General features: G+C 36.1%; 3 protein-coding genes across 3 annotated transcripts; 1 reads left to right on the top strand and 2 right to left on the bottom strand.

Annotated features, from left to right (window-relative positions):
- The first annotated feature begins 3,435 nt into the window (after positions 1 to 3,435).
- Positions 3,436 to 6,286, top strand: LOC110697195 (ubiquitin-conjugating enzyme E2 32-like). The gene is made up of 5 exons (XM_021874542.1): positions 3,436 to 3,684; positions 4,554 to 4,685; positions 4,769 to 4,853; positions 5,273 to 5,436; positions 5,529 to 6,286. The coding sequence occupies exons 1-5, from the start codon at positions 3,571 to 3,573 to the stop codon at positions 5,940 to 5,942; spliced, it is 909 nt and encodes a 302-aa protein (XP_021730234.1). The 5' UTR covers positions 3,436 to 3,570; the 3' UTR covers positions 5,943 to 6,286.
- Positions 6,287 to 6,595: 309 nt separating this feature from the next.
- Positions 6,596 to 10,555, bottom strand: LOC110697192 (pentatricopeptide repeat-containing protein At4g39530-like). Its single transcript, XM_021874540.1, is given in 2 exon segments — positions 6,596 to 8,457; positions 8,460 to 10,555. Coding segments are annotated over 2 exon segments (2,535 nt in total). The 5' UTR covers positions 10,411 to 10,555; the 3' UTR covers positions 6,596 to 7,873.
- Positions 10,556 to 10,870: 315 nt separating this feature from the next.
- On the bottom strand, positions 10,871 to 15,909 carry LOC110697193. The gene is made up of 7 exons (XM_021874541.1): positions 15,533 to 15,909; positions 13,136 to 13,633; positions 12,215 to 12,719; positions 11,899 to 11,993; positions 11,720 to 11,806; positions 11,520 to 11,647; positions 10,871 to 11,358 (listed from the first exon to the last, which is right to left on the bottom strand). Exons 2-7 carry the CDS (start codon positions 13,538 to 13,540, stop codon positions 11,214 to 11,216), a joined length of 1,365 nt encoding a protein of 454 aa, XP_021730233.1. The 5' UTR covers positions 13,541 to 13,633; positions 15,533 to 15,909; the 3' UTR covers positions 10,871 to 11,213.
- Positions 15,910 to 16,327: the final 418 nt, after the last annotated feature.

Genomic DNA, 16,327 nt, shown 5'->3' with positions numbered 1-16,327 from the left:
GTTTTCAATTTGGGGCTTTTTAATTCAAAAACCAAATCTGAAAATTATATGCATATTAATCATAGTTAAAACATCATAAAATCATTACACAACCCAAAAACAATAATTAAATCAAGGCTAGATTAAATTAAAACAAAGAAGATTTTTTTCTTTTTATGAGGGTTGCGCACGCACACCACCACGACAGGGTTGCTGCCGCGCGCCCGCCGGTGGTGCTGCTGTTGGCGCCTGTTGGTGGTAGTGGCTGGCCGATGGGTGGTTGTGGTGGTGGCCGACCACTAGTGGGTGGCGTGTGTGGTGTGTGGCATGAAGGTGAGAAAATAAAAGGGGATGGGGAAAAATTAAGGAAAAAGAAAAATAAGAGGAGAGAGATTTTACCTTTATGTATTCTCCACCTTAGGCAAAGTTTAATTTGTTCATATGATGGGTATTTATACCCTCTCTCAAAATACTCTTAACTTAAATTCCTTTTCTACCCTTAATGATTCCTACTCCTATTCAAAATGACATTTGCCTTTCCTTAAAAGTGCATTGACTTTAAAATTTCCTTTTATAAAATAATTATGCCTCAAAGTTTTTAAATAATAAAATAAAATATTTTCAAAGCAAATAAATAAATAAAAATGGACCTTTAATTAAAATAAACCTTTTTAAATTAATAAAATACCATAAATAATTGATTTCAAATTAATTAAATACGTCATGAAAATAACGTTTTAAATTAATATACGTATAAAAATACGGGGTATTCAATTAACGTGTGTATTGTTTTGATAGAAAGAGATACGAGGCATCAAAGTAAGTAATTCGATTATTTAATTATTCTTTAGATATATAAATCATGCTTAGAATATTATATTAATTCCTAGTATCATGTTTAGGGTGTTAATTAATATTTCTAATATTATGTTGATTTCTAGTACATGTTTAGATTAATGCTTTGATTATGGTTATTAGTGACATGCTAGGGTTTATTATTAATCCATTTAGTATCACGCCTAGAATAAAAATGTTTTGATGTTATTATGATGATGATTGTTGTATCAATTATTATATTTCTTGATTATTCATGATTTATTGTTATTGCTTGATCACGCCCTTTCTTGCAGGTTTAAAGGGAATTTGTACTTGAAATCACGCATAAAGATAATTAATAATATTTATTTAGGCTAATATGATTTTAATTTAAGTGGTCACCAATAATAGATTTGATTGTGCATTAATAATCAACCAACATAGATTAAATATGTTTAGGATTAACTTGATGTATGTATGTTGATCGGAAAGCGCACATGAATATACTAAGAATTAAGTAGAGGCCAATTTAGGGCGAGTACTCTTTTAGGTTGGATTCGTACCATCATCCCCGAATATCCAGTCATGGTTGCGGACCACTATGGAGTTAGCGAGCTCCGTGATCGTGAATGGGGTGTAACCTTCACACCCGTGAACAGTTTACAAGTTCTTAAAACTTATTGATGACTCTTTTATCTCTAGCTTCCTTCCCTTTGGACGCCACCATGCTTAAAAACGTGAATCGCTAAACATCGCCCGCAAATCTCCACATAAAGCCCACAAATTTGTATTGAAGTGACCTTATTGCCCTTTTTGTTTTTAAAAAAAACCACTCACTACATCTTTCTAAAAGCGGCAAGGGAAAGAGGTGGCGGCGGCGACGGCGGAGGAAAGGCGGCGACTTGGTGGCAAGGTAATTATTTAAATTATTTTTAAAAAAAATAAAATAAAATAAGCGGCGAAGGTGGGGCGCCTGGCCAGGACGCCCACCCACTGGCGGTGGCGCCAGCTCCGGCAGCCAGTGCCGGTGGCGTGGCGTGTGGCTTGGAAGCCCAGCCAACGGTAGAGGCGTCCAAACCAGGCGCCTGCCCACTGGCTATGGCTGCCGGATCTGGCGCCACCGCCAGTGGGTGGGCGTCCTGGCACCTTCGCCGCTTTTTTTTTTTTTAATTTTTTTTTTTTTGGAAAATCAGAAAATTTGTGTTACTTTTAAATAATTTTGTTTTATGTCTAATTTTTTTTTAATGTGTTTGATTTTTTTTAATATTTATTAATTTTATGTGTTATTTTTTATAAGTCTAGTATATATATTTTTTATAAAATCAAATAAAAAACATAAATTTCCACATCCTAAATCAAAACATAAATTTATTAAACATAATTCAAAAAAAAAAAAACTGTTTTTAATAGAATTCCGGATTTTCAATTTTTTTTTTTTTAAAAAAAAAAACAAAAAAAGAAATATAAAAAAGGCAAAAAAAATAAAATAAAAATAAACGGTAACGGCGGTGTCTGGCAGAAACGCCAGTGCACTGGTGGTGGCGCCTAGCCTGGACGCCTGTGCACTGGTTGAGGCGCCTGGGCTGGACGCCAGTGCACTGGTTGTGGCGTTTGGCTTGGACGCCAGTGCACTGGTTGTGGCGCCTTGCCTGGACGTCCTTGCCATGGTTCCGGCGTCCAAACTAAGCGCCACCTCGTTTTCCGTCGAAGATGACGTATCTCCGGCATCCCTCGCCTCTCCGGCCTCTCCTCCAGTCTCCCGGGCAACCCAGTACGACTCCACATTTGTTAGATCGAGATTTGTTCACTTTGGGTACGATTTTAGAAATGGGCAAAATTGTCAAATCATGTCTAATTTGTGGGCTTTATGTGGAGATTTGCAGGCGATGTTTAACAAATCCCATATTTTATTAATATCTACTTTTTAAAATTTTACAATATCAAAAATTAGATATATTAATCGTTAAAATAGTGCGTTGGCAAACGTGATAAAAGAAAGGTATCGACTTTATAAAACAGAGGTAGTATTACATATCATTCTTTTTCAATATTAGTAGTAAATATTAATAACAATTTCAAGTATGAAAATAATGCAATAACCCAGGACATCACCCGAGACTAAGGTCTGTTTAGTTCAACTTATTTTTACTTATTTCTAGAAAAAAATAAGTTCAGATTAGAAAAAATTAAGTTCAGATAAGATTAGATTAGAAAAACTAAGTTCAGATCAGATCATCGTTTTATGTGCAATTTTTTATCGCTAAATATCTTTAAATTTCGTAATGAAAAAATAATGAAAATTACATATTAATAAAATACACATTATTACAAATCTAACAAGATTTCACTTGATATATTTTTTCCTTACAGATTATCGTACACTTAAGGTCAAAATTTGGTAAAATCAGACAATAAGATCAAATCAGATCAGACCAGATTAAATAAAATCAGATCAGCAAAAATAAGGTGAACTAATAGGGCCTAAAAAGCGAGTTAATCCATTGTAAAGAGTAGAAGATTAAGAAACCAGAAGGCAAGACCCACATAAAAACCACCCAATGATAAAACGACACATGAGCAAACTCGTTGTCCATGACGTGTCAAGCAACTACCAAACCAAAACCGTGTCATCTTCTTTCTCCTCTCTCATTCCAATAATATTTTAACATATTCCCCCGCCCCTCTTTCTCTCTCCTCTTAACCACCGGAGCAAATCAAATTATCAAGCATACTCCGGCGATCTCGTCGAGAAACTCACCGGGAAACTTCCTAATCATGGCGACCACCGACAAATACAACCTCAAGAACCCGGCTGTCAAGCGGATCCTCATGGAAGTTAAGGAGATGCAATCCAATCCTTCTGACGATTTCATGAGTCTTCCTCTTGAGGTTTCTCTCTCCTCTTTTTCAGTCTTTTTTTAACATATTTGCGTTTTATATTTCCGATTTGATGCTTCTGATTGTTTTCTAGCTTTGTCGATTGTTGTAATCTCTTTATTTCTTCGTTTTTGTTTGATTTTTTTTTTTTTTTTTTTTTTTTTTTTTTTTTTTTTTTTTTTGGTGTTGAATGTATTTTGAAGTGTGTGTGTGTGCTTTTTTTTAATTTTTTATTTTTATTTTGGTAATTATTGACATTTTGTGGTTCTGTTTCTGGTTAATTTTGTGTTATTCATCTAATTGTGGATTTGTTGAGCATGAATTTGATCTCGATTACATTTTCTAGGGTTTTCATCGGGATTTTTTCTTTTTTATTGACATCTTTTTTGAAACATTATTTGCTGAATTAAAATTGATTAGATGCTTATTCGCGAGTAATAATTTATCTGGCAGTGAAAAAAAAAATTGGTTTTTGATGGATTACCATGATGGATTTGTTGATTTTGTGCTGAAATAGTTTGGATGAATACCTAGGTTTCTGGTGTTACTTTTAAAATTGGTAATTTCGTACTGAATTGTAGAATTTTTAAATTTCCGGCAGCTTTCTTTCAAAATTTTGGTACTAAATTAACAATTAGAGTACGTGTAATGTGTTTCGTACACTATGAATTTATTATCATGAATGTATAGCTTGTCTTTTAATGCTGAAAAAGACTTTAGAAGAGGATTACAGAATTATAGGCGAATTATGGAATTTTCATCTCGTTGCCTGGGTTTGACCTTGCAATTGAATTGGAAGTTAGATCTTTGGTTGCTTTAATAGGCAAATCGGAAACATTTTTCTTGTTGGTGATTGAGTTTTGCTGGTCTGGTTCATTTAGGAGAACATATTTGAATGGCAATTTGCGATTAGAGGACCCCAAGATACTGAGTTTGAGGGTGGAATCTATCATGGAAGGATTCAGCTACCATCAGAGTATCCATTCAAGCCTCCTTCTTTCATGCTGTTGACGGTAATTACTTTTGCTCAGTCACTTCCTACTATTTTCCTGTTCAAACAAATTTAATGATGTCTGTATTCTACGAATCTATGCAGCCCAATGGTCGTTTTGAGACCCAGACAAAAATATGTTTGAGCATATCAAACCATCATCCAGAGCATTGGCAACCATCTTGGAGTGGTAAGCTGGACTTTATTTGCTTTTCATGTTTCAAACACCAAATTATAGGTGTACAAGTTATGCTTGTGTGCCATCGTTGTACGGATAGGCTTAAGTGTGCCTTTCTTTGTGTCTATGCTGCATGATTCTCAATTGCTGTAGAATATGCTGCTAGATTAGTGTTATTTAATGCACTGTGTGAACTGTGAAGCATAGAGTTCTTGAGGCTGTTTGTTTTTTTTAGTTCTTAATCAGCATTTGATAGGGGAATGAACATATGTGTACATGAGACTATGAGAGTGGGGTTTGATCTGGCAGCTTTGGACTGAAATATTGAAGTTGGCTTTTGAAATAATAAGAAGAAATATTAAGATGTGTGCATGTATTTCTCTGCATTTCATGGTCAATATTCATGTTTTGTTTAATGGTGCTGGTGGCAGTTCGTACAGCGTTGGTGGCACTCATAGCTTTCATGCCAACAGCTCCTAATGGTGCTTTAGGATCTTTAGACTACAAGAAGGAAGAGCGACGTGAACTAGCTATTAAATCTCGTGAAGCATCACCAAAGTTTGGAACTCCTGACCGGCAAAAGGTGATTGATGAGGTTAGTTCATGCTCTTCAGTGACCTGCCTCCCCTCTTATTATGCTGCATACTAGTGTAACTTAATGTTAATTAATACCTCTCGACTTTACAGATACATGAATACATGCTTAGTAAGGCTCCACCAGTTCCTGAAAACCTGAAGCAGGCTTCTGAAGAGAACCCAGGTGAAAAGGAGGCTGAAGCAGAGGGAAGTGAGAATGCTGGAAGATCAGCTAATTCTGTAGACCCTGCAAATGCAGGAGGTGAGAGAGCTGTCGAGGAACCTCAAGCAGCTGTTGACAATGCTAATGCTGTGGATCAAAGGGAAGCAGTTCCTAGACAAGTTAGAGCTGGAATTCCAAACCAACAGCTTCAACACAGGCCTGCACCAAGGAATCAAAGGCCCAGTGATGATCGTTTTCTCACATGGGCAGCCGTGGGGTTGGCTGTTGCCATTGTTTTTCTTGTACTGAAGAAGCTTGTGAAATCCAGTGGTTATGACGCTATTTTTTTGAGCGAATCGTAGATACTAGATATGATCGATTTTGTGTGCAAAGATGGCAGGCAGATCAACAAGTCTTGCATTTGTAAGAATATATTGAAAGTATATGGTGTAGTGTATATTGTGTAGGCCTTAATCAAGCTATTTGATTATAGCATTATCATGTTAACATTTATATTGTGGTGAGGTTATACCTTCTCTGGAATAGTACGAATAGTATCCAACATTCTAAAGATGCTTAGTAAACTTGGTTTTTGACCTCACTGATAAAGTTTGGTCTACTGATGGTGGACTTTAGTTAAACTATATATGTAACTTATGTAAGCAACATTCGCAGATGAATATTGGTGTGATCAAGCTTCTGTCTATATTTTGTTTAGAGAACCTATGAAGATTTTAAAATACACTCAAGGTTATTGTTTTTGCTCATTTGATGATTAAATGAGCAATAATCATCCTTTAATCATCAAAATGAGTAAAAAAAAAAACACTTTAGGTTGACCGTGTTTTGGGTGTATATAACAAGATTAACAACTTTGGATAACCTAGTCTCATAAATCATAACTTTGGCTTAGAAGGGTCAAGGTATAGTCATAACAACATTAGACCAGAAGAAATGAAGAATTTGGGCAATGTATAGTCAAAGCAGCATTAAATAGGGGGGACGAAAGAGGAACTTGAACCAAAAAAAAATACTTGTATTACTACAATTAAGCTCAACTCCTTGTGGTTGTTATTGCTACGGAATACTTCGTAACACTTTTTAATCACTTTTAGCTTTCAAGATGGATATAACTACATCTATTCATTGGGTAAATAATTAGCACTAATATACAATTAAAAAAAAGGTAGTGTTGAGTTGTATTTCACTATCATCAATCTGTATTAGAGATTTTGAGGCGGGTAAGCCATTTTTTTTTCCATCACAGATGCCGCCATTAATCATGCCTAACCCTCCCCTCTCATCTCTATGTTTATTGTCTTATAAGACAAGGAAAAGAGGATGCAAGTAGGTACTAGGTAGTAGACTAGTAGTTGGTTTTGAAAAACAAATAATGTGTATTTTTAGCTACTTCAGAGCTAATTACCAGCATTAAGATGCTTGCTTCTAGGAGGATCAATAGCAAGAGAACCATTTGAAAATGAAGAGCTCAAACCAGATTCATGACAAGAGAACCATTTGAAAATGAAGAGCTCAAACCAGATTCATGACGTTCTAGAGCCTGGCTGTCATGATGATCATCTCCAACTAATCCATCAAAGTGTCCTAAGATTTCTAGTTCAAGTGTTATCCTCGCGCGAGTCCCTGCAGCTCATTATCCGATCCGATGTCAGCTCAACTGCATAGCCATCAACAATTTCAGAAGACTTTAGTCTTCGGTAGAGAGAAGATCGTCTCAGAAGCTTCATATTCTTCTCAGCTTCCCGCTGCTTTATTTGTCTCAGTAACCACCAGCAGGTCATAGAGTCATGAGGACTAATACGAATACGTATTGAAAAGAATCCTTGTAGCCGTCCACCCAAACCCTGCTAGGTTCTGTATTTGCTGAGCTCCACAATCTTTTCCCTGATACTATCTCTAATGGGTGGGAGGAGTGGGTGACAACAAGCTTGACTGCTACTTTTCTACATTGTTTAATATTTCCAGTAGTCTTTTAAATAATCGATCCCTTAATAGTTAATCCATCCAAATGGCTCCATTACAGCAATGTCATTAGGCAAAGACAGGTGACAACTTGAAAAAGAATTTTAGTACTATCACTATCATAGCAATTGAAATTGGACTCTGCATTAGTATTCCAAATATTTATTAGCAGTAATTGCACCAGAGACGTATGAATTTCCTATCTAAGCAATTGGCAACTACGGAGTATCTTGTACCTATCAAAATCAGATGAGTAGATAACCTGACGACATCCGAATTCTGTCAATAGAACAATTGTCATTCATTTTCTTCAAGAATAATCAATTAGGGTAGGAGCTGTGTCAACTACATGACCGACTCCTTTCATCTCTTTGATCAAGTTATGCAAGACTGAGAAGACCTCATCAGTTCTGCAGTGTGATATGTCTCTTGACACAAAAGTATTCACTTTATCATCTATTTCAATCCAACTGCAGCCTGGCTCTTTGATCACTAGATTCGATTCCATTTTTTCCCGGATCTCCTTCACCTCTGTCCACATACCTTTGGATGCATATATATTTGAAAGCAAAATGTACGATCCACTATCTTCTGGGTCAGAGGATATAGCCATCTCTGCAGCAAAAGAGCCTAATTCATAATTTCCAGTGGCTCGACAGGCACTGAGCAAGCTTCTCCATACTATAGCAGCAGGTTTAACTGGCATTTTCTCAATAAATTCTTTTGCATCATTCAGCTTACCAGCTCGTCCAAAGAGAGACACCATGCAGGCATAATGCTCCATACCTGGTTCAATTCCGTAGCTGAGCATCGTGTCAAAATGTTCACGCCCAGCTTCTACAAGGCCTGCATGGCTGCATGCCGAGAGAAGCCCAATAAATGTCACATAGTTTGCTGCAACCCATCTTGGAGCATCTTCTCATACAAGGAAAGAGCTTCTTCAGCTACTCCATGATTTGCATAAGTGGAAATCATAGAATTCCAACAGGCAATATCCTTCCACGCTGTGATATTAAATAACTTGTATGCATCTTGTAAGCATCCACACTTAGCATACATATCCAACAGGGCATTTGTGACAAAAGCATCACTGTCTAAGGTAGATTTCATTAGCTGACAATGAAACTGTTGACCATGGCGAAGACTTGCAAGATTACTTGCTGCAGTGAGCATTGCAACAAAAGTGAACTCATTAGCCTTTTGTCCAGCCACTTGAAATTGACTGTAAAGCTTAAGAGCCTCTTCATTTTCCAGCTGTTGAGTATAGCCAAAGAGCAAAGCATTCCACACTACCACATCTTTCTCACTGATCTCATTAAACACCAGTCTTGCCTCCTCGAGAAAATTGCATTTACAATAGACATCTATCAAGGCACTGCTTGCAAACAAGTTGCTAGACACACCTACCTTGATGATAAGGCCATGAATTTGCTCGCTTAATTCCAAAAAAGAAAGTGATGCTGTTACCCCAAGAATGCTAACGTATGTTAAGAGACTGGGATGTAGCAGCTTAATCCTCATGTCATGGAACAAATTCAATGCTTCAGAGATCATTCCCAATCTTGAGTATCCCTCGATCATTGCATTATAAGATGTCACATTGTTCTGAATCACAGAATCAAATGCCATTCTTGCATCAGCAAGGGAATTACACTTTGAATACATATCAATCAGTCCATTTCTCACATATCCATCAGACTCGAGATTTGCTTTAATAATATAAGCATGGACCTGTTTTCCTGGCAAAAGAGCTTCAAGTGAACCACATGAATTGAGAACGCTTGAGCAAACAAAATCATCAAGCTTCCTACCACATCTGTTCATTTCATGAAACAATTGTAAGGCGTCGACATGAAACGAATTCTGCATGTATCCAGCAATCATAGTGGTCCAAGAAATAGCATCTTTTGCATCAATCTGGTCAAATAACTTCCTTCCACTTTTTACTCTACCACATTTCACATAAGAATCTAACAGCACATTCATTACAGAATTGTCCAATTCCATTCGTCTTCTCAATACATAAGCATGAATTTGCTTCCCCCCTTCAAAATACTCGAGCACTGAGCAGGCATTTAGTACACTAGAAAGAGCATATCTATCAGGGACATCATGATCCCTCATCAACTGATGAAACAGCATAACTGAAACATCGCTTCTTCCACTCTTAGCATATCCTGTCATCATTATAGTCCAAGTAAACAAACTTTTCTCTTTCAGCTCATCAAACACCATTCTAGCATCATCGATATCACCTATCTTCGCATAAAAATCAGTCAAGGCAGTACCCACATACACATGTTCACTCAAACCACTCTTTACAACAAAACCATGCACTTGAGTTCCCTGTGCCAGAACGCCCATCTGCACACAAGCACGCACGACGCTTGCTAATACATACTCATTAGGTTTCTCATTGCAACTCCTCCTACATTCTGAAAAGGCCATTAAACCCTCTTCAGCAAAACCATGCTGCACATAAATTTTAACCATGGTAGACCAAGATATCAAGTTTCTCTTAGGCATTTTATCAAACACTTTCTGTGCATAACTAATACAACCCAGTTTAGAGTACAAATGCAAAAGAATGTTTCCCAGAAAAATATCGTACCCAAGACCAGAAACAAGAAGGTAGCCATGAATTTGTTTACAGTACAAAATGGGTTTTTCTGAAAAGCTGGGTAATTGTAAAAGATGGGCAAATTCTCGACGAACACTTTGGAGTTTCCGAGCAGAAATCTGGGTTTTTGGGATTATTTCAGATGAAAAGGTTGATAAAGATGAAGACTGAATCCCAGTAATTTTATAGCACAATCTTAAGCATGTATTTGTATAGTGTTTTCTCATTCTAATTATGACATTATTTACAATATAGAACAAGTCGACAAACTCTATTTTGACCTTTGAGAGAAAAATTTCGTACGTTAGATAATACTCACATTACAAACCTTTTTACAGTCTTTAAAAAGAGTAGATTTCAGTTTTCGAATTCAATACAAAGTACAAGTACATACTAGAAGAGTTTCGTATTTTTTATTATATGAGGTATAGATTATACTAGTAAAACGATTTACAGAAAGACAAATAATGTACTCGTATTTTTTACCGCTTTATTATTTTTTTATTTGTATTACTCTATATCTTTAGCTAGTAAAACTAAGTCATGATTAGAAACAAATTATTCTAGATACGAGTATATGACAAGGGGAAGTGCCCTCATGGACTGAAACCCAACATGAGTTAACTCAACACGACTAGCACGCAACACCCTTCAGAAGGGGACATAGGCAAGGTCGATCCCATGAGATACAAATCATTACGCACCCAAGTAATAGGTAAAATTAGAAGATACCATATGGTAGCACCTTCAAGTTCTAAATTACACATTCTCATTTCAGTTACTAGGCTACAGCATCTGGTACTGTTAGTCTATAACATTTACATAGCGATAGAATTTCAGGTTACACTAACCAAAAAATATCATCTGCCTGATTTCTATTCCCTACATCATCTTGCCACAAGTTCTAATCTAAGCTAACCTAGATATCAATCTTTGCTGCCGGTAGGATTTTCGAGGTCATATTACTATGAACATCATCTACAGTAAAATGAGGTCATCCCGGACAAAAAAGGGCACCACACTGTTAAGATCAGCAAGCAGGCAGAAGTTCCACATTTCCTTGCACTGCTTTGTAGCAATGCAGGCTGCACAGAGGGAGTTTCGATTTAGAATCCCGATACTTGTATTCATTAGTACAATTTGGTCCGACACATTTTTCACGCGGTGGAGGATATCTGGAAATTTTCAGGTCAGCAGATATCAATGTTTGATTTTCCAAGACCGGCAAAGGAAGGATATCCCAAAATAAGATCCTCTAAACCACAATAACTATGTGAAAGAGTTTTCCAAAGAATGTCAATATATGGAATAGCAAAAGCGCTGCATAGCTTCATACCTGCAGGGCAAGGGATCAAGTATCTTTGGTAGCCCCATATCAACAGAGAAAGTAACAACTGTTCCATGTGGACCTATGATCCATCTCACTGTATTGGGTCCAAGTGCCGCAGTCTTGCCAAGCCTCTCCTGCATAGATAGACTTTTATGACATGGTCCTACAGGAGAATGCATACAGCACAAGTATACATCTTAGATTACCTGAGCCAATTCTTCCTGTTGCTTCTTCAGCTTCTCTCCTTTCTTCCGGTTAGAGTCTTGTCCGAGTATTTTTCTGATTGCTTCATCCTATGACATGTATGATAGGGTATTTTCTAATAAGGCAAAGCGAGAAAAGAAATAAAAATAACAGTTGAGGACTGAAAGAGCAAATGGTGAACCTCAGCTTCCTTAGCTGCCTTCTCAGCCAGAAATCGGCGCCTTTGTGCAATTTCAGCTTTCCTCAGTTGTTGCTCTACTTCAGAAAGCTTTTGCTCTGGCATGATCAACTAGCAGGTCAATGTATTTTCAATCAAGAATTTGGCAGAAAGACCATCAGCAATATCAAGGTAAGGCAGTGTAAATCTAATACTTCCAGACCCTACCACAAGTGGGAAGCATAAGCATAGATTGATTCATTAAATCTCAAATCACGTTTTAATTAAAGGATGGAGATACATAACTAATAAAATAAATAAATAAATAAATAATGTTTACTTTTGGAAGGGGCACTGGGTAAGCCATTTGGGTATTCCACCAGACCACCAGATTCAGGACACTCAAGAGCTCTTTTACGTGTAGTAATGGTCAGCTCTTGCCCATTAGGATCAATAGATTCTCCAGTAAGCCTTTTCCTCTTGCTCTTGAGTTCATCGTCTGAAGTCAGCTCCACTTCAAAGTCATTATCCTTGTGCATTCTCAGCTTCTTTCTACCATCTTTTGTATCACTATGAGCTAAACCCATAAGACTTACTATCCCTTTACTTTTCCTGCCAATTTCCTCTTGCCTATCTCCATTGCCAGAAGAAGCCCTAGATGCTCTGACTTTCTTCAGGTAACGAATTTCCTCATCATCTTCATCATCGAATCCCTCTTCCACATCAACTTTCTTGGCAGCTCGCTTGCTCTTATGACCCGATTTATACATTGCATCCCTGTTTTGAATCACGTATCTCCTTGAAAAGTTATCTTTTGCATCGAAAACACTGTTCCCGGGGAAGTCCTGCAATCAGTGGTATTCACACACTTACTACAAAACAATTGCTGAGTGAAGTCACTTGGTTAGTGACTTGAAAAGAAAAAGAAAAAGAAAAATTATATAGAGAAAGAAGAGCTTTATGATGGCAGGGCCAAAAGGACATCTACAAAATGTATCAAAATTAGTACAATAATAGAGAATGACTTCTTTTAACAAAATCAATGACCATCAGTGAGATAAATTAGAGTATCTCCCCGTCAAAAAGGAAGAGTTTTTTTTTTTTTTTTTTTTTATTTATTTATTTTGTTTTCATTTTTTTTTTCCTAATATCAGATCCAAAAGCACCATCCACAAACGAAGTCATGTATAACAATATACTCCATAGTTATAAATGATAACTTATTTATCAAAAAATTACTTCACAAAAGCAACTGAGATACCTGTTTTAGGTGAGCACCAGAGACATCATGCGAATCAAAAGATCTTATACCAAGTGGTTCACCCCCTAATGCAATCTCTGTTGTGGGTTTGGTATGAAGTGTGTGGGTGATGCCACCAAGCTTTAGCTTCACTTTCTTCAGCTTGTTTATGTCAGACCTGTTGTGATCACCAGGAGGAGGATGGTAAGTTTCAAAATCATTCCCCGTCCCTGAGTTGCCATTTGAGCAATGCAAGCTAATGGCTTCATGCCCTTCATACTCTGTTGGTGAGCTAGGCACAGAGAAAACATTAAGGAAATTGGTAATTGTCTTTAAATCAGGATGAGGTCGCCTATTAAAGTTACTTCTCTTTTTCCTTGCAGCAGGAAAGCAGGGACTGGTTGCAGGGCCACCGAGCAATTCCATTTGCAGAACTTACTCAGTCAACTTAGTTTAGAAGCTCTTTTTCTCGAAGAAAAAACTGATCGAATATGCTATATTAAGCATATGTCTGAAATACTGCATTGATCAAACAATAGTATTAAAAATTGACAAATGAACAACAAATAAAAATAAAAGAGAAAAGCATAGAGGTGGAACCACCAATATCATATTTTAAATTTTAGACCCTTAACAAATTTTAGCATCAAAAAATGAAATTCGGAACATATACTTATATAATTTTCATATTAGGAACTTCAACTTTAAAACCAACATGCTCGATACAGCACTATAGATGTTAACCAGTGCACAGTTATATCTTCGGAATAGCCAAGATAAAATAAAGGTCAAAAGGCTTTGTTCACCGCATGGGCAATCAGACTTTATAAACCCAGATAGCTGCATAGCTATTGTAAAGTTTTCATACTCTCAAGGCAGAGAACATTGCTCCACAACACATGTCACTCCTTTCCTTTAATTCTGTCCAAATTAAAAGCCATTTCACTTAACTTCATAAAAAAGGTTTTTTAGCTCTACCTACATTGAGTTAATTCAATCATGGTCAAGCAAAACTTGCTCCCATAAACATATTTCTTGCTATATATATTCAAAAGCAGCCTCACACATCAGTTTTTTTAGGTTGTCTACTTGTCTTGAAAAGTTGAAGTAAAGGACAAGGTTCAGCTACAAATTCAGAAGTGAGGCTTATAAGATTAGATATGACCATCTATTTCACATCATGTCAGTGTGAAGCATAGCATGTTATTTGTTACATGTCTCACATGTGACAATACGGCACCAATGGAGATTGGAGAGAAAATGTATATTAATTATAACACAATTCCTTATTATCAATAACATCAAACAACATCAGACTTTAATCATGGACATGGGATAACATTTAATCACTACCAGCAAAAGTGCTGTAGCAGATCATTCAGTAAGGTAATGAAGTTACAGGACAAATACTAACATTTGTGCACCAAATATGAGGAACCCTCTCTACAGAACCTTATTCAGATATTCAACATAACTAAATTTGGTACATGTCTTTACCAAGTGAAGAAATCAAACTAAAGAAAAAGAGTTAGTAACTTACGCTATCTTGTTATTTCACTTGCTAAAAATAAGTTCAGTGGATTTGCATGAGGATGAAGCATTGGATCGTAAGGGATGGAGGAGGAAGATTTTAGTGGATAACCACACGGAATAATCAAATTTGGCTCATGTAGCCGACCCCACTTATGGGATTAAGGCTTTGATTGATTGATTGAAAAATAAGTTCAGACATGATAAATTTAGTGCTTAAAATTCACTCAAGTGAAATGCCAATAAGTCAAAACAAGTTTAAAAAGGTTAAATTCAAGGCTACCCGGTTATACTTGTAATACGTTAAGACAAGTGAAAATCGAGTGAAGAGAACTAACCCCTAGTTCAAAGGAGATGCAAATACAGACTACCCAAGTCAAATTCACAACTGAAAGTTCTAATAAATTCAAGAGTTACCAAACAATCTACAGACTACACAACTCGAATCGATTAAGGAAAATGCAGCAGTTCTAGTATCATACAATAGTTCAATTAGCCCAATTCAACTCAGCACCTTACTTAAAGCCATACTTACAATATAGTTATGACAATCAACTTGAAAAGGGTGTTAAAAAAAAATAAAAATAAAATAAAATAGCTTTTCAGTTCTCAGAAATACACAAAATGCAAGCAAAAATAAGATAATTCTGGTCAAATTACGCAAAATTGCTATCAATTTGTACCCAATACAAAGCAAGAAACAATCTAAATTTTGAACGAAGCATAATTGAGCCTAAGAAATTGCATGCAGAAGGTTCAATCAGTTACTAAGTTGTACAAGAATATTCTAAATTGCGCACCAAAATAATCCACTACACTAACAATATAAGAGACAATAACTTCAATTTACAGGAGAACATTATCAAATTCAAAGAGAATTGCAGTTACCTTGAAGAAGCATTGAAGATAGATCAGAAACCCTAGCTCGATTTTGGGGATTTCTGAGGAGAGAGAAATAAGTGAAAAAAATATATATATAAAAAAATGGGATTAGCCTAAACAAGGTTCGAATTCAGGTGTTTCAGTTCCAGAGGAGTTTTAATTGGCAGAAAAATTAAACTTTTTTTAATAATACTCCATAGCCGGCAGTTAATACACAATCTTTACTTTATATTTGTTTTTTACCTGCAATTTCATGACATATATTTTGAGAAAGATATTTAATAATGTAGACAAATCAATAATCAAAATAATTTATACACATATATCCAATCCTTTCTCCATTGCCAATATTAAAATTATATCCGTAAATTTATTCATTTACATTCTCTAATCACCTCCTAAAAAACTAAATGTATGTGTCTTGAGGCTGGTAGTAAAGGAAAACAGATGAAGTACTACAATTTGCAATGAATAAAAATTGATTTTGAAAATGAAATAGCGCAATAACATTAGATTAACGACGCTTGTTATTACATTAAGTATTACTCTTTTGCCATACGGATTATATATTATTCGCATTATAGTTCATTTTTATATGTTTAAGAATAATCACTCTAATACCGGATTGCCTCCGAACCTCCGGTGGAGATTAAAGCTTCAACCTTATGGTGCAAAGTTCCTCGATCTCTATTCGACAAGTTTATGATTAATCCATTACTTCATATTAACTAGGAGTATTCATTACCCAAGCCACTAGCTATATTCGAATAAAACAATACCACTATCCATTAAATATAATAA

This window comes from Chenopodium quinoa, unplaced genomic scaffold, assembly GCF_001683475.1.
Source record: "Chenopodium quinoa cultivar QQ74 unplaced genomic scaffold, ASM168347v1, whole genome shotgun sequence".
NCBI lineage: Eukaryota > Viridiplantae > Streptophyta > Magnoliopsida > Caryophyllales > Amaranthaceae > Chenopodium > Chenopodium quinoa.
This window is presented reverse-complemented; position numbering and strand designations above follow the sequence as displayed.